The following is an 18684-nucleotide window of genomic DNA, read 5'->3' as shown; positions in this document are numbered from 1 at the left end:
TTTAAACAAAAACACACATAAAGCAAGTTTTGTGTCAACTGGTTGATGAAAATGTTGTAACCAGAGGCTCAGAGGAACCTAACCCTATTATTTGCCCAAGCAGCAATAGTTTAGTATTTCTTATTCCAGTGTTCATGACAACTTTACAGAATATTAAGTAGAGTGAATGATGAGAATCAATTGTACTTTAGATGGTCTAAAATGATTCAACTTAACAACAGACAGCACAATACTGATTTTTTTTTTTTTTTTTTGAGACAGAGTCTTGCTCTGCCACCCAGGCTGGAGTGCAGTGGCAGGATCATGGCTCACTGCAGCCTTGACCTCCTGGGTTCAAGTGATTCTGCCACCTCAGCCACCCAGTGTGTTGGGATTAAAGGTGTGAACCACCATGCCCAGCTTCAGTGCTTACCTACACTTGAGCTGTTCCTACACTTCATCTTTAGTTTCACTGCTCTGGCTGTGTATCTGTCCATCAGCACTGCTTCATTACTGTAGTCCTATAGTATGTGTCCCAGTACCTCTGGTTCACTACCTCCCTCACATTATTCCATCAACCACTGACACTCTTACAAAAACAGAAAGAAGAAAACAAATACGTCTCTTCTATTGATACTTAAAATATATTTAGATTTCTTCAGAAAGTGAAAAAATTAAAAAATAACATATGAAATCCTTATTTTGAATCCTTATTCAATTAATAGACTCCTAGATTAAAATCTCAATGGCCAAATGCAAGGGTGGTTCAACATGGAAAAATAAAATATGTATTACATACACATTAGTAGAATGTAGGGGGAAAAAACCCCACATGATCATCCCAATAAATGCAGAAAAACACATCTGACAAAATCCAACAACCTCTCATGATAAAACACTCAATAAATTAAAAATGGGAAGGAACTTCCTCAACCCGATAAAAGGTTATTATAAAAAACTCACAGCTAACATCATACTCAATGGTAGGAGACCAAAAGCTTTCCTTGTAAGAGCAGGAACAAGACAAAGATGCTCACTTTCACCACCTCTAATCAACACTGTAGTCGAGGTCCTAGCCAGGGCAATCAGGCAAGAAAGATAAAAGGCATCCAGATTGAAAAGAAACAAGTAAAACTATCTCTATTCACAGATGGCGTAATCTTATATATAGAATAAGATCCACAAAAGTACTAGTCGAGCTAAAAAATTCAGCAGAAGTTACATTATGCAAAAGCAATACACAGAAGTCTGTTGTATTTCTATAAACCAGCAATAAACAATCTAAAAAGGAAATTAAGGAAACAATTCCATTTATAATAGAATAACAAAATCAAATACTTATTAATAAATTTAACCAAAGAGGTGCAGGATATGTATACTAAAAGCCACACAACATTGCTGAAGGAAATATCTAAATAAATGGAAACATCCCAAGTTCATAGACTGGAAGACTTATTATCATTAAGATGGTAATACTTCCCAAAGTGACTACATATTCAATGCAATCCCCACCAAAATCCCAACAATACCTTTTACAGAAATGGAAAAGCTAATCCTAAAATTCAAATGGAATTTCAAGAGACCCCAAATAGCTAAAACAATTTTGAAAAAGAAAAAAGTTGAACTCACATGTCCTGATTTCAAAACCCACTACAAAGTTACAATAATTGGCACAGTGTAGTACTGGCATAAGGACAGATATATAGCAAAAAATGAAACAGAATAGGGTCTAGAAATAAACCTATACGTCTATGGTCAATTAATTTCCACAAGGGTGCCAAGACCAGTCAATGGGGAAACATTCAACAAATGATGCAGGCAAAACTGGATAACCACTTGATGACCTATTCATCATCGCACATGCAAAAATGAACTCAAATGAACTACAGACCTAAATGTAAGATTGAAAACTATAAACTCGGTCAGGCGCAGTGGCTCAAGCCTGTAATCCCAGCACTTTGAGAGGCCGAGACGGGCGGATCACGAGGTCAGGAGATCAAGACCATCCTGGCTAACACGGTGAAACCCTGTCTCTACGAAAAACACAAAAAACTAGCCGGGCGAGGTGGCGGGCGCCTGTAGTCCCAGCTACTCGGGAGGCTGAGGCAGGAGAATGGTGTAAACCTGGGAGGCGGAGCTTGCAGTGAGCAGTGATCCGGCCACTGCACTCCAGCCTGGGCGACAGAGCGAGACTCCGTCTCAAAAAAAAAAAAAAAAAAAAAAAAGAAAACTATAAACTCTTAGGGGGAAACACAGCAGTAAATCTTGATAATTTTGGATTAAACAAAGATTTTTTTTTTTTCTTTTTTTTGAGATGGAGTCTCACTCCACCCAGGCTGGAGTGCACTGGTGTGATCTTGGCTCACTGCAACCTCCGCATCCCAGGTTCAAGCAATTCTCCTGCCTCAGCCTCTCGAGTAGCTGGGATTACAGGCGTGTACCACTATGCCTGGCTAATTTTTTTTTGTATTTTTAGTAGAGACAGGGTTTTACCATGTTGGCCAGGCTGGTCTCGAACTCCTGACCTCAAATGATCCACCTGCCTTGGCCTCCCAAAGTGCTGGGATTACAGACGTGAGCCACCATGCCCGGCCAGATTAAACAAAGATTTTAAAATAAAACACAAAAGCACAAGCAACAACAAAACAGATAAATTGGACATCATCAAAATTTTAAAAATTGTGTGTCAAAGGACAGTATCAAATAAACGAAACAAACCCCCACAAAATAGGAGAATATATTTGCAAATCATGTATCTGATAAACATCTAGAATCCAGAATATATAAGGAATTCTTTTAAAAACAAAAAGACAAACAACTCAATGTAAAAAAACGGGCAAAGCACTTGAATAGATACGTCTCCAAAGATATACACATGGCCAAACAAACAAACAAACAAAAAAAACAAGAAAAGAGGCTCAACATCATTAGTCATTTGGGAAACACAAATCAAAACCACAGTGAGATACTACCTCACGCTCACTAGGATGGCTAAAACAAACCAACAAAAAACCCTAGAAAATATAAGTTCTGACAAAGATGTAGAGAAACTGTACCCCTGGTACATAGCTGACAGGAATGTAAAATGGTGCAATCGCTGTGGAAAACAGTATGTCAGTTCCTCATTAAGTTAAACAGAATTACCATATAATCCAGCAATTACACTGCTAGATATATACATGAAAGAACTGAAAACAGGAATTCAAACAAATACCTATACACAAATGTTCACAACAGCACTATTTGCAATAGCAAAAAGGTAGAAAGAACCCAAATATCCATCTGTGGATGAACATATAAAACAAAATGTGGTATTATCCCTACAGTGGACTATTACTTAGCATTAAAAAGGTATGAAATATTGATACATGGTATACAATGTTAATGAACTTTAAAAACATTAAGTGAATGAAGCCAGAAAGAAAAGGTCATATATTATACGATGCCATTTATAGGAAATAACCAGAAAAGGTAATCCATAGAGATAGAAAGCAGATTGGTAGTTGCTGGGAGCTAGAGGGAGAAGAAAATGGGTAGTGACTGTTTAATGGGTTTGAGGTCTTCTTTGCGAGTCATGAAAAGGTTTTTGACCTAGAGTTGATGACTGCACACATGGTAAATGTAATAAATGTCACTGTCCTGTACAATTTAAATTGGTTAACTTTGTGTTATGTGAATTTCACCTCAATCAACGAAATTTCAATGGTCATGGTTTCTAAAAACAGTTATGTTGCTTTCACTACCAAAAAGCTAAGTTTTGGCCAGGCACGGTGGCTCACGCCTGTAATCCCGGGGCTTTGGGAGGCCAAGGAGGGTGGATCACCTGAGGTCAGGAGTTCAAGACCAGCCTGACCAACATGGAGAAACCTAGTCTCTACTAAAAATACAAAATTAGCCGGGCATGGGGGCACATGCTTGTAATCCCAGCTACTTGGGAGGCTCAGGTAGGAGAATCGCTTGCACCCAGGAGGCGAAGGTTGCAATGAGTCAAGATCGTGCCATTGCACTCCCCAGCCTGGGCAACAAAAGCGAAACTCTGTCTCAAACAAACAAAAAAAGCAAGCTATGCTTTCATTCATACACAATTCTATAAAAGGTAAAACTAATCTACAGGAAGAGAAAGTAGATTAATGGCTGTCTGGGGCCAACATGGGTACTTACTACAAAGAGGTATCAGGAAGCTTTCTGGATAAAGTTTTCTTTCTCGATAAACATTTTCTTACATAAAAATGTTCTGTATCTTGACTATGGTGGTGATGGTTATGGTGATAGAGATGTATATACATCTGTCAAAACTTATCAAATTTTACACTTAAAGTAGGTGTATTTTACACGTTGATTTCACCTAAATAAAGCTGGATCTTAAAAGCTAAGTAGGGCCAACGTGGTGGCTCACGCCTGTAATCTCAGCATTTCAGGAGACCAAGGTGGGTGTATCACGGGGTCAACAGATCGAGACCATCCTAGCCGACATGGTGAAACCCAGTCTCTACTAAAACTACAAAAATTAGCTAGGGGTGGCTGCGCACGCCTGTAGTTCTAGCTACTCGAGAGGCTGAGGCAGGAGAACGAACTGCCTGGACCAGGGAGGCGGAGGTTGCAGTGAGCCAAGATGGTGCCACTGCCCTCCAGCCTGGCAACAGGGCAAGACTCTGTCTCAAAAAAAAAAAAAGGCTGGGCACGGTAGCTCACGCCTGTAATCCCAGCATTTTGTGAGGCTGAGGCTGGTGGATCACGAGGTCAGGAAATCGAGACCATCCTGGCTAAGACGGTGAAACCCCGTCTCTACTAAAAAATACAAAAAAAAAAAAAAAAAAAAAATTAGCTGGGCGTGGTGGCGGGCTCCTGTAGTCCCAGTTACTCGGGAGGCTGAGGCAGGAGAATGGCGTAAACTCGGGAGGCGGAGCTTGCAGTGAGCCAAGATCCGGCGACAGAGCGAGACTCCATCTCAAAAAAAAAAGCTACGTCTTGGCCAGGCATGGTGGCTCATACCTGTAATACCAGCACTTTGGCAGGCTGAGGCAGGAGGATCGCTTGAGTCCAAGAGTTTGGGACCAGCCTGGGTAACACAGTGAGGCTCTGACTCCACAAAAAAGGGAAACATGAGCCAGGTGCAGTGGCATGTGCCTGTAGTCTCCGCTAACTCAGAAAGCTAAGGTGGAAGGATCACTGGAGCCCAGGAGGGTAAGGCTGCAACGAGCTGGGTTCACACCACTGCACTCCAGCCTGGGCAACAGAGCAGTTCTGATTACTCTGTGAAGGCCAGCACTGGCATTCAGTGTTGTTCTTTTTCCCTGATCTGAGCAAATAATGCTTATGAGGCCTAATGTGCAAAGCAATGCAGACATTATACACTAAAAGTGGTCATAAACAAAAGGCACCTGTGTCAAATAGTCCAAATATTAAAATTATGACTGAACATGGTTGCTTACCAATTCTGGAAGAGGACAAATAGTTCCAGTATTCATATACAATCCTTCTACTACAATGAAACGCCGAGTTACACGAGCCTTGCGAGGATTCTTTAAAAGAGAAAAAGCAGACATCTTACATTTCAGTAACTCTAAAGACAAGATCTGTTAAATATTCCCCAGCACTTTCACCTTCCAAGATTTATTCCTAAAAAAATATTCCGAATGAACTGGAAGCTCAGTGTTTGTGACGGGTTATTTTGAGATGAACAACAGTGCTATCTTCTCTCAGACACGTTTCTCAGCTCACAGCATTCGCTGGATGACCTCACACACACACAAACTAATTAGGCACTCTGAGAATATTAAAACACAAACAAAACCCCTCAACCCTCCAACTGGGAAGGGGCCTAAGGGAACTCTGTAAAGAAATGGGAATGTTTTACATCATAATGGAGCCGACATTCCCGGGTTACACGGGTATAATCACTGGTGAAAATTGTATAGCTGTATTCATATGATTCAATGTCTGTCAATTTTACCCAGAACAACTATAATGAAGATCATCATCATGAAGATGGGGTGAGGAACAGATGGCACAAGAATGATGTAATGCTGATAACAAAGCTGGGAGAAGGGTATGGGGGGCTTCACTATACCACTGTGTTTCCTTCTTCTATGTTGGCATTTTTCCATAACAAAAAGTTACAAAACTCAAACCCTGTTTTCCTTCACCTCCCAAAACAAGGGGAAACCCTGTTCCTTCCTCACTCCTCACTGATCTATTATCGGATCAAGTAAAATTTGACTATGACTTTGTCCAATGATGTTCCTCGGCTGTGGGGTAGAGAGGTCTCCTTTTCTTTTTTTTTTTTGAGACGGAGTCTCGCTCTGTCACTCAGGCTGGAGTGCGGTGGCGCCATCTCGGCTCACTGTAACCTCCGCCTCCCAGGTTCAAGCAATTCTCTGCCTCAGCCTCCCGAGTAGGTGGGATTACAGGCAACTGCCACCACGCCCAGCTAATTTTTGTATTTTTAGTAGAGATGGGGTTTCACCATGTTGGCCAGGCTGGTCTTGAACTCCTGACCTCTTGATCTACCGACCTTGGCCTCTCAAACTGCTGGGGTTACAGGTGTGAGCCACTGCACCCGGCCGAGGTCTTCTTTTCAAAAAACACACACCTTCACACACTCCGCTCAGAGCAAGTCACTAATAAATCTCTCACATGTATAAAACTGTACATGGTTCAGGTGTGCAGGACTGCAAAAAACCCTGAGATCCACAGATAGAGTTTGCCATTACCTTCTTACTCAGAGGTTTCTTGCCTCTAAGCTTCTGCTCCAATGGACAATTAGAAATGATCAGAATTAGAAAGTATCAGAGCAATGCTTTAAAGGAGTATTTTACAACCCACAGCAGTAGCACTAAAAAAAAAAAAGTTTGTTGAGGAATAAAAAAGTATACATCACTGATGTTGCTCAATCATCTTTACTCTGTCAACTCACAACTGAAAGCTGGGGAGCTAACAATATGTTAGAAGTGACTGATGAAGAGGTGCCACCCTAATTTCTACACAGGGCATGCTACCTCTGCCTGTCTTTAAGGAAAAACATTTTTCTTAGATTTAAAAATATTCAAATTTTGGGAAATGGAAAAGTACAAAAAACAAATAAATTAGCTAATCATACCACATGGTGATAATTTTTGTCTTTCTTGCATAAACATATAAATTACTTTGTTCAGAATCAGGATTTTACTGTAGTTTTAGGACCTGCTTTTAAAAACATTATACTGTGAGCATTTCTAAATTATTTCAGATTACATGATTTTAATGGAGATGTTCTGCCTATGGATATACCATAAACTACTTAACTATTTCCCTAATGTTGGATTTAGTTGTTTCCCTCATTTGCTTTTTCATATCACAATATGAATATCTCTCAATATGTGACATCATTTCCGATAATTTTTTAAAGACACCACCACAGGAATGGGTCAAACGGCATGGAATTACTTGGATCCTGGAATGTATCTGCCAATTTACCTTCTAGAAAAGAAGTGCTAATTTAAACTCTTTCCAGAGTCATAGACTCTTTGTCTCAATACATCTGTGTTGGCACTGACTACTACTATTAAAAACATGCCCTAATTTAACAGGCAAAACTCCTAGCCTAATTTCCTTAATTATTAGTGAGCCTAGGCTATTTTTCACTTGTTCATAGTTATGTGTATTCCTTTTATGAACTACTGTTCATATCCACTGACCATTCTTTAAGAAGAATTAATATGGCACAAAAAAACCCTGTAGGAAAAGGGATAAAAAACAATTTATGAACCACAGCACTTGGGAAATGGACAAAGAAAACATTCAAAGTATTAATGACCAGATTATTTATGTGAAAATAAAATTGAAAATGAGTATTTCTAAAAACCAAAATGTAAAGTTACTTAGAAAGCCTGCTCTCATCAAGAAAAATATAAATTAGTAAAAAAGTAAAAATTATAAAGTAGAAATAAGTTTCAAGATATTTAATTTTATTTCTTGTTGTTGCTCATTAAAAAAAAAAGTTCTATGGCTTACGGATCTTGTAGAAAAAGAGCACATACAAAACCTGAATCTGATGTTTTCCAAATTTATATAATACTAACTTGGCAAAACAAATAGCAGCAGACTGCAATTCTATTACTGAATACAGACTAGCATTCTATTACTGCATAATCGTAAGAAACATCTTTTTATACTTTGTAGAAAGAAATTAACCAGTGGAATGGGCTCAGTTTTCAGATTTTCCCTATAGGTTTTTCTAAATTCTGTAAATGTGAAACATTAGCCTACAGCAGATTTAGTATAAAACGGCAAGATCATGCATATTCATCATGAGAATGTGGATATTCATGAAGTGATGCACTTAGGCTGACATCTGAACAAAGATGACAGAATCCTAAATGAATAATGCAAATATTTGGAAAATTGAAAATTAACATAAAATTAAGAAATGTGATGAGCATTTTTATAATTTGTTCTAGTTATGAATGAGCTGCACTGGCAAAGTCCACCGGAAACTGTGTCTGAGATGAAGACACACATCATTGGTGCCCTGCTCAGAGCCACAGACCTGAGCTACTGTACTTACCCATGTCATCAGGGGAAAATAAATCACAATTTTAACAACGATGCTCTGAACACACTTCCTCTGTTTCACTCTAATCAGAACACCAAGGAGCTACTTCCAAACCACCATCACCTGAGGTTATGTTAGGTTCGTGAGAGGAAAGAGGTGAAACCAGGGCTGCAAGCTGGAAGGAGACCATGTTGGGGCAGTCATTTCCCACGGGCAGCAGCTGCTCAGAGCAGGATACAGGTGGGGTGGGGAGAAAGGGCTTCACTTTGTTCATATATTAATAAAATAAGTTTGCTGCCATTCTTTCCTCATGTAATTGATACATGATTTATTCTGGTGTGAATAAGCCTATTCTGAATTCACTAGGTATATGTCATTAGAGGCCTAGTCAGTTTTGGTGTCATTACGCCCGGCTATGAGTAGACATCTCCCCGCCTCACTAAGCGCATGCTGTTTTTCAGCCTCTCCCGATCTCTTAGAAAGCTGCTTGGATTACCTCCCCTCAATTTGCTATATGTAATTATGGTAATGACAAGGCAATTACCATCAGACTTGGCTCTCCAATATGAAGTACATTTAATAAGCAGGAACACCCTTCTTAATATCCAAATGTGATCCACAGGCAAGTTTTCATGACAAATTACCATTTCATATATAATTTAGCTGGTTAGAAAGTACAAAAGAACTGTATAATTTTCTTCAAAAGAATCATACCTTTTGATCTTCGATCTCTTGTTCTTTTAGTAGTCGCTCGAGGTCAGCCATGTCATTATGCTTAAATAACTTAATGTCACTACGGGATGCCTGTAATCCTTTCTGAATAGCAAAGCAGGCAGCTCTGTCTCTGCAAGGATAAGAGATCCACCAAATTGGGTTTAAAGGGTCTTGTCAACATTCTCAAAAAGGAACGCTTGTTTTTGTAAGCTGACCAATCAGTGATTGTTAACATGAGCATAGCAAATAAATAAAACATGTTTGAATATTTATACATCATTGTGTGCGCTTCATCCATGAGTCCTTTTCACATAACTACCATACTTAATCTGTTCCAAGAAGCACACTCTCACTATGTATTAATCTCTCTGAAATCAGCATGCATCTTACTATGGATGACATATCAGTGTATTCACATACTTTTCTCTTTGTAAGAAACATAAAATACTGGTGTGCCTCGCGATCAGTGGCATCTGTGATTTGACTGACACATTACTCTACCATTATTTTGCCCTGAGAAGTAATACTGGCAGCCCAGCTAGCCAGAAAACTTTTAGATAATAACTATTCTACTGTAGCCAAACGCCACAGAAACAAATGAGGGGTACCCAGCCCCATCCATGTCAGCAAAGGCAGAGCAGGGAACCTAGACATTGACCCTTGAGAGGCTCTAACAAGGCGACGCCCCTCCTAGGGTGTTGTTAGGGAAGGCCAAGTAGGACGCTGAGCCTTTTATTCCTATCAGTTGATAACAACAAGCGGACCCCCTCCACCCCCACTGTGGGGTCAGCAAAGAACACATGGAGAGCCCTAACTTCCACCTGCACCTAGGAGTAGTGGGCACCCTCCCCATCTCCTCCTGGGCAGTGTCAGAGGAGGGCGAGTGGAGAGTCAGGACTATTACCATCACCCAGCAGCAACAAAGAAACCCACTGGAGGCTGAGTAGGGCCCCTGATTTGTCCCTCCTCCTGGCAGAATGAGGCAGCAGTCCCCCAGCCCCTTCCCCTGTCAGAGAAAGCCAAATAAAAGACTTGGCTTAAACTAGACATGGTCTACAGCAGCGTAATATGAAAGTGTCTAGGTTTCCATCAAATATCCCTTATATCAAGAACCAGAAGATATCAAGTAGAATGAAATAAGTGTCAATAGTGAGATGACAGAGATATCAAGCTTATCTTACAACAATTTTAGAGCAGCCATGATAAAAATATTTTAATGAGCCACCATGAAGACACCTGAAGCAAATGAAATAATAAAAAGCCTCAGTGATGAAATGGAAGATACAAAGAAGAGTCCTATGGAGCTATCAGAATGGAAAAAACAAAATTACTAAAATAAGAAGCTTAGTGGATGGCTCGCAGCAGAATGAAGGAGACAGAGGAAGTATCAGTGAACTGAGACAAGCAATAGAAATTATTCACTGACAGCCGGGCGCGGTGGCTCACGCCTGTAATCCCAGCACTTTGGGAGGATAAGGAGGGTGGATCACGAGGTCAGGAGATCGAGACCATCCTGGCTAACATGACGAAACCCCGTCTCCACTGAAGAAAAAAATACAAAACAATTAGCCAGGCGTGGTGGCGGGCGCTCATAGTCCCAGCTACTCAGGGGGCTGAGGCAGGAGAATGGCGTGAACCCGGGAGGCGGAGCTTACAGTGAGCCAAGATCCCGCCACTGCACTCCAGCCTGGGATACAGAGCGAGACTCTGTCTTAAAAAAAAAAAAAAAGAAATTATTCACTGAGCACAACAGAAAGAAAACAGAATAGAAAGAAATGAACAGAGTCTCAGGGACCCGTGGGATTACACTAAAAGACGTAACATTTGTGTCACTGGAATTCCAGAAGAAGAGAAAGGGGGTGGGGCTAAAAAAGCATTCAAACAAATAACGGCTAAAAACTCCCTAAATTTGTCAAGTGGTTTAAATCTACAGATTAAAGAAGCTGAGCAGGGAACCTAGACTTTGACCCTTGAGAGGCTCTAACAAGGCAATGCCCCTCACAGGGTGTTGTCAGGGAAGGCCAAGTAGGACACTTTGCAAATGCAAACGGGCAAATGCAAACAAATAGTTGCCAAGGCACATCATAGATAACTTCTGAAAAAAAATGACAAAAAAAATCTTGAAAGCAACCACAGAAAAATGACACCTTACACATAGAGAAAAACAATTTGAATAACGGGAGATTTTTCATCAGAAACCAGACACCAGAAAAAAAAAGCATCACAATGTGTTCCTAATGCTGAAAGAAAATAACTGTCAACCCAGAATCCTATAACCAGCAAAAATATCCTTTAGTAATGAAGGTGAAATCAAGACATTCTCTGTTAAGAAAAATGAAGAGTATTTGTCACTAGCAGACCTACCCTAAAGATATGGCCTAAGGAAGTCCTCTAAATAGGAAAAAAGCCATAAAAGAAGACTGTTAGATTATCAAAGGAGGAAGAAGCACAGTAAGTAAAAAATATGGGCAAATTCACTTGACTTTTTCTCTCCTCTGGAGTATTCTAAATTATTTTGGACAGTTAAAGCAAAAATTACAACACTGATGTGGTTCTCACTGTATGTATAGGAAATATTTAAAACAATCATAATGTAAATGAGGGAAATAAAGGAATGTAAAGGAAAGTAAAAGTTTCTACACTTGAATTGGTACAATGATGATGCCAGTAGTCTATTATAGTATACGTGTAATGTAATACTCAGAGTAATGACTAAAAAAAGCTATACAAAGAAAAAATAAATTCTAAAAACATGTTCAATTAGCCCACAGAAAGGCAGAAAAGAGAAAATAAACACAAAGTAGAGTGAACAATTAGCCCACAGAAAGGCAGAAAAGAGAAAATAAACACAAAGTAGAGTGAACAGACAAGAAACAAAAAACAAAATGGCAGACTTCGTTTTAACAGACTTAAACCCTACTGTATCAATAATTACATTAAATGTAAATGTACAAATACAAGATTTAAAGATAGGCAGGCAGAATAAATTAAATAACATGACCCAACTATATGCTGTCTGTAAGAAACTCACTTCAAATATAACAATATAGGTAGTAAAAAATACAGATATATACACACAACTATATAATATACAAAATAAAAAGGGCATCTGACAAAGTAAACTTTGGAACAAAGAAAATTATCAGAGTGTTTGCTTTGGCAGCACATACACAAAAAGCAGAAAATTATCAGAGACAGAGAAGAACATTATGAAATGCCAAAAGGGTCAATTCATCAAGAAAACTTAGCAATCCTAAATATGCACTAAACAAAAAAGCTAAAAAATTTAAGATGCAACAGCTAATAAAACTGAAAGAAGAAACAGACAAACCCACAATTACAGTTGAAAACTTCATTATCCTTCTCAACAACGGATAGAAGAACTATACAGAAAATCACCAAGAGAGAACCCAGAAACACCATCAACCAAAAAGACTTGACATTTATAGAACACTCCACCAAATAGCAGAATACACATTTTTAAGTGCCCATGTAACATATTCCAAAATAGACTACAGTATTAGCCATAAACCAAACTACAACAAATTTAAAGTCCTCAAACACCTGAAAAGTAGAAAATACACTTCTAAATAATCCTTAGGTCAAAGGGAAAGTCTAAGCTGGGCACAGTGGTGTGTTCTTGTAGTGCCAACTACCCAGGAGGCTGAAGCAAAAGTATCCATTGAGCCCAGGAGTTCACAGCCAACCAGGGCAAAACAGTGACACCCTATTTCTTAAAACGAAAATGAACTAAATACAAACGAAAACACAACACATCAAAATTTGTGAGACACAACTAAAGCAGCACTGAGAGGGCAATTCATAGCACTAAATGAACATTCAAGAAAAGAGAAAAAGTTTCAAATTAATAATTTAAGCTCCTACCTCAAAATCAAGAAAAAGAACAAAATAAATCAAAAGTAAACAGAAGGCAGGAAATAACAGGAGAATTCAATCAATGGAACTGACAAGAAAAATACAAGAGAAAAATCAATGAAACAAACAGCTGATTCTTTCAAAAGATCAATAAAATGGACACACCTCTAACAAGACCGACAAAGAAAAAAAGGAGAAAAGGCACAAATTACCAATACCAGGAGTGAAACAAGGTATATAACTATAGACTCTGCAGACATCAGAATAATAAGGGGATACCATGAACAGAACCACACATATACATCTGACAACTTATAGGAAATGGACCAATTCCTTGAAAAGCACAAACTACCTCAATTCACTCAATATGACAGATAATTTGAACAGCCTGATAACTACTAAGGAAACTGAATTCAGATTTAAGATACTTGCAAAAAAGAAATCTCCAGGCCCACATGGTTTCATGGGAGAATTCTACCAAACAATTAAATAATTAAAAATAATTCTATACAAATAGCTCCACAAAATAGAAGACAGAACACTTCCCAGTTGATTCTATGAAGTGTTATTCTGCGACCAAAACCAAAGTATCAAAAAAAGTGTATTATAGGACAGTCTCCCTCATGAACACAGATTCAAAATCCTTAACAAAAGATTGGCAAATAGAATTTAGCTTTTTATAAAAAAAATTATTCCCCATAACCAAGTGGTGTTTATGCCAGGTATGCAAGGCTGGTTCAATATTTGAAAATAAATCAATGTTACCCACCACATTAACAGACTAAAAAAGAAAAATCACATGATCATACCAACCAATACAGAAAAAGTAGCTGACTAACCAAATTCAACATTGATTTACAATGAAAATGCTCAGAAAAAAAGGATGAGGTGCAGGAAAGTGGATGTAATAAAGTGCATTGTAAGAAATCTGCATCTAGCATTATACTTATTGGTGAAAGAGTAAATGATTTCTAATATCAGGAACAGGGTAAGAATGTCTTCTCTTACTACTCTTACCACAGTCCTGGAAGTTCTTGCCTGTGCAATAAGGCAATAAAAGGGAATAAAAAGTAAGTAGATCAGAAAATAAATAAAACTATTTACAGATGACATGATGACTGTCTACATGGAAAATCCTAAGCAATCTAGAAAAACAGTTCCTAGAGCTAAATAAGTGAGTTTGGCAAGGTTGCAGGATATAAGATCAGCACACAAAAAATCCATTTCATCTCTATATGTTATCAATGAATATGTGGACATCAAAATTTGTATTTGCAAACCACATATCTGATAAACAATTACGATCTAGAATGTATAAAGAACTCTCAAAACTCAGTATAAAAACAAATCATACAACTAGAAAATGGACAAAAGGCATGAAAAGACATTTCACTGAAGAGATGGCAAATATGCATATGAATGGATGTTCAACATCATTAGCCATCAAAAAATATAAATTTCTCTCCACACCTATCAGACTGACTAAAAAAGTAGTGACAACATCAAATGCCTCTGAAGATGTGGAGAACCTTGATCATTCATATATTGCTGATGGGAACATAAAATGGTATAGACGCTTTGGAAAACAGTTTGGCAGTTCCTTTAAAAACTGTGCAATACTATAAACATAGCAACTGCATTTCTTGGCATGTATTCCACAGAAATAAAAACTTATGCTCACACAGCATGAATGTACATGAATGTTTAGAGCAGCTTTTTTTTTTTTTTTTATAATAGCACAAAGCTGGCAACAACTCAGATGTCTTTAATAGGTAACTTCAATAATGGTGGTGCCTTCATGTCATAGAATAATACTCATCAATCAAAAGGAACCAACTCTGGATACAAGCAACAACTTGGATGAACCATCAGAGAATTACGCCAAATGAAAAAAGCCAATCCCAAAGCGTTGCCTACTGAATGATTCCATTTGTATAACATTCTTAAAAAGACAAAATTAACAAACAGAACAGATTAGTGGTTGCCAGGGGTTAAGGAGTGGGCAGGTGGGAAGAATGTGGGGGTGGCAACATGAAGGATCCTTGTGGTGACAGAAATGTTCTGCATCTTGACAATGACAAAGTCAATATCCCGGCTGTGAAACTGTTCATTCTGCAAGAGGTCCCCACTGGAAGACACTTAGGATTTCTGTATTATTTCTTACAAGTGCTTTTGAATCTACAATTATCTGAATGTAAAAAGTTTAATTTTAAAAAGATCTGTGAAGCAGCATGAACACAGACTTAGAGGAGTGATAGGACAGACTTAAGTCCATGAATGACCACTGTGCTGAGACCCACTATTGGCAAAGCATTAACACTGTTTACTGAAAGGAAGGAAATGAAGCATTTGACAGTGTCTATGCCTGACAAATTTATCAAAACAAATTTACCAAACACCATGTTTACCTCTAGCACTCATACATTCAAACACATTTCAGGTAGAATATTTAAAATTATGTAGCAGAATAAACAGGTTAGCAACTCACTGGAATCAGAAGTTTTAAGACACTGAGCATAACACATGGAAGAGAATTTAGCCTGTTTCCTAGCAGTAAAAAAAAAAAAAAAAAAAAGAATGTATTTATCAAAGGAAGCATATGAGTTCACCAGCACCATCAACTTTTTCTGGACTTAAAAAGAATTTATAGTGGGGTGCTTGTGTATAAAGTGACACTGAATGACACTGCAGCTGTCTATAACTCTTGCTTTTACTAAAGACCCAGAAACACTGTTTAAGTCAATGGCGCTCCAGTTAGTGATGAGTCTTCCACATTATTTTTTAAACTATGTGCCAAAAATTAATAAAAATATTCATTTTTATGCTCACATTAGTATACTACTTAGACCCAGGACATTTGCTGTAGTGCTCCTAGACTGTTGTAGAGCTATAGTGAGGAATGCGTCACATGTACTGCAGAAGCCCCAGGTAGAGTCAGCTCTGTAGTAATTGTGATAGAAAGTTCTGTCGCTGCACAAGCAAGAGTTCCAATGGTGAGTGGTAAGAAAGAGGCCAGTGCAGGGCTTGAGGGAGGCCAGGCTCTACCATACAGTTACCTGGCCCCTATTCTGAGCTCCAGCTTCCTTTCATTCATTTACTGAACTAGTGTTTATTGACCATTACTAAATGATAAATACTATTCTAAGTAATGGGCTCCCAGCAAGAGACAGAAGCAAATAACCACACAGATATAAAATTATAAACTATTACAAGTTCTACAAAATAAAAGTATAGTTAAGTATGAAGCAAATGAGCAGAACAGAGTGTGTGTGAGAGTGTGTGTGTGTCTGTGTGTGGGAGGGAGGCTTGAGAAGCAGGGTGACCTTGAGAGGCAGTTTGAGTGCTTGTGTGAGCATGGATAAACAAGAACAATAAATTATCTCTGGTTGTAAGATTATGTCCACATGCAGCAGGGGTCTTGACCTGCTCTGAGAGGTGTGGGACGGCTTCCCTGCAGAAGTATGTGTAGGATGAGAAGGTTAAGTAGGATAGGAGAGGAGGAACAGTGTTCTAGTCAGAACAAGCATGTGTGTGGGTCCCAAGGTGAGAGAACACTAGCGTACAGGGCTGGCAAGGCTACAGCTTAAACACCTCAGGAAAATGGTACAAAATAAGCCTGAAAAAGTGGTGCAGAGCTCACAAGATCATACAAACGACTTGGGTCTTCATTTTAGCAACAACAGAAGCTTTAAATTGTATTAAATAAAAAGTGACATAATAGGATTTACATTTTAAAAAGATTACTCTGGCTATGGTGTTAAAAAGGAAAAGAGGAGGCCAGGCGCAGTGGCTCAAGCCTGTAATACCAGCACTTTGGGAGGCTGAGGCAGGCAAATCACCTGAGGTCAGGAGTTCAAGACCAACCTAGCCAACATGGTGAAACCCCATCTCTACTAAAAATACAAAAAATTAGCAAACCATGGTGGCAGGCACCTGTAATCCCAGCTACTTGGGAGGCTGAGGTAGGAGAATTGCTTGAATCCAGTAAGTGGAGCTTGCAGTGAGCCGAGATCACTTCATTACACTTCAGCCTGGGTGACAAGAGTGAAAGACCGTCTCAAAATAAAAAAATTAAAAGAAAGAAAGAAAGAAAAAAAAGGCCAGGAATGGTGGCTCACGCCTGTAATCCTAGCACTTTGGGAAGCCGAGGCGGGTGGATCACCTGAGGTCAGGAGTTCGAGACCAGCCTGGCCAACATGGTAAAACCCCATCTCTACGGATAATACATAAAATTAGCTGGGAGTGGTGGCGGGCACCTGTAATCCCAGCTACTTGGGAGACTGAGGCTGGAGAATTGCTTAAAGTTAGGAAGCGGAGATTGCAGTGAGCTGAGATTGCGCCTCTGCATTCCAGCCCCAGCGACAAAGTGAGACTCCGTCGCAAAAAAAAAAAAAGAAAAAAAGGAAAAGAGAAAATAAAAGTAAATTTGAGACCCAAATTTTAGTCCACTCGAAGGCCGACAGGGGCTTGGCCTGGGGCGGCGACAGATGCTTCTGACTGGTTTAATCAGCTGCCTGGAGCCTGCCAGCCCTTGCTTGGCTGCCCTCTGCCCTTCACAATAAATCTCCATAGCATGCATTCAGGACAGGCAGCGAGTATGAAGATCTACTTGTGGGTAGTCAAGAAAGTGTGCAAGTCATGGCTCCTCTATCCTTAATAAGGTAGGAAGCCAGATCGGCTGAGGCCAGGAGACGGGGTGAACGGGTGATGAGACATGGAGAGACTTTGCCGGGCAATCTGAGTGACAACGTGAGGTGGTGACCACGGATTAGGATAACACACAGCCACAGAGCTGCACAAAGAAGGCAGATACCTGTGCTCATCCGGACATCAATAAATAATTATCATGGCAGATAAATGACTACAGACACTGTTAAGCATCTTTTAAGTGAAGGTTTCACAAATTTTGAAACTTTTGGTGAGGTGACTTTCTTGAAAAACAATAAAAAGTAATATTATTTTATGCAGATAACTTCTAATGAAGTATTTCTCTAAGGAATTTATCTCAGTATTATCTCAAAGGAATTGCTATTAGAAAACTAGGTAAAGGTTACTTACACAAAAACAATGTCCCCTCTTTTAGAGTAAGCAGGAATAGCACTCGCTATGGTGGCAAATCCATATGAGTATATAATGGCTTCTTCTGTCTTCATAAATTTTGCCAGGCGGTCTTCCAAATCCAAATGAACATCTATTTCAGTTAAAAAAATTAAATGGTTAAACTGTCTTATAATTCTCTTTCTCTACTAAAGAATAAATAAAAGAACACAAACAGTATAATTATCAGTACTTTCACCTTATGGCCAAAATGGAATTGTTTTTAAATGATAGATTATATAAGATCTATTAAAATAATTCCAGGCCCATACAACTTCTAAAATACATGAACTAAATCAGCTACTCATCTATCTGCAAAATGTGTTACTGGGGCAGTTCCAACTTCGGGTTATGCTTTGATATCACTCTACTGTAAGACTTCAAGGCCTACCAAGTTTCCCTGCATTAACTGCCCTTGACCAAAACCACTGAGGTCTCATCAATGTCTGATGTTAACTTATTAATGTCTATTTGCATTTTAGCAA

General features: G+C 39.0%; 1 protein-coding gene across 1 annotated transcript in view; it reads right to left on the bottom strand.

The window, feature by feature from the left end:
* SPTLC1 (serine palmitoyltransferase long chain base subunit 1) overlaps positions 1–18684 on the bottom strand; it is a 75049-nt gene that overhangs the window by 19300 nt on the left and 37065 nt on the right. Inside the window, exons 6-8 of the mRNA XM_007969734.3 lie at positions 18161–18293; positions 9227–9356; positions 5412–5501 (exon numbers count right to left, since the gene is read on the bottom strand). Coding sequence (XP_007967925.1) covers positions 5412–5501; positions 9227–9356; positions 18161–18293 — 353 coding nt within the window. The remainder of the gene's footprint in view (positions 1–5411; positions 5502–9226; positions 9357–18160; positions 18294–18684) is intronic.

The sequence above is a fragment of the Chlorocebus sabaeus genome, chromosome 12, assembly GCF_047675955.1.
Source record: "Chlorocebus sabaeus isolate Y175 chromosome 12, mChlSab1.0.hap1, whole genome shotgun sequence".
NCBI classification, from domain to species: Eukaryota; Metazoa; Chordata; class Mammalia; order Primates; family Cercopithecidae; genus Chlorocebus; species Chlorocebus sabaeus.
The sequence above is the reverse complement of the archived record's forward strand: the minus strand, read 5'-3'. Positions and strand labels throughout refer to the sequence as shown.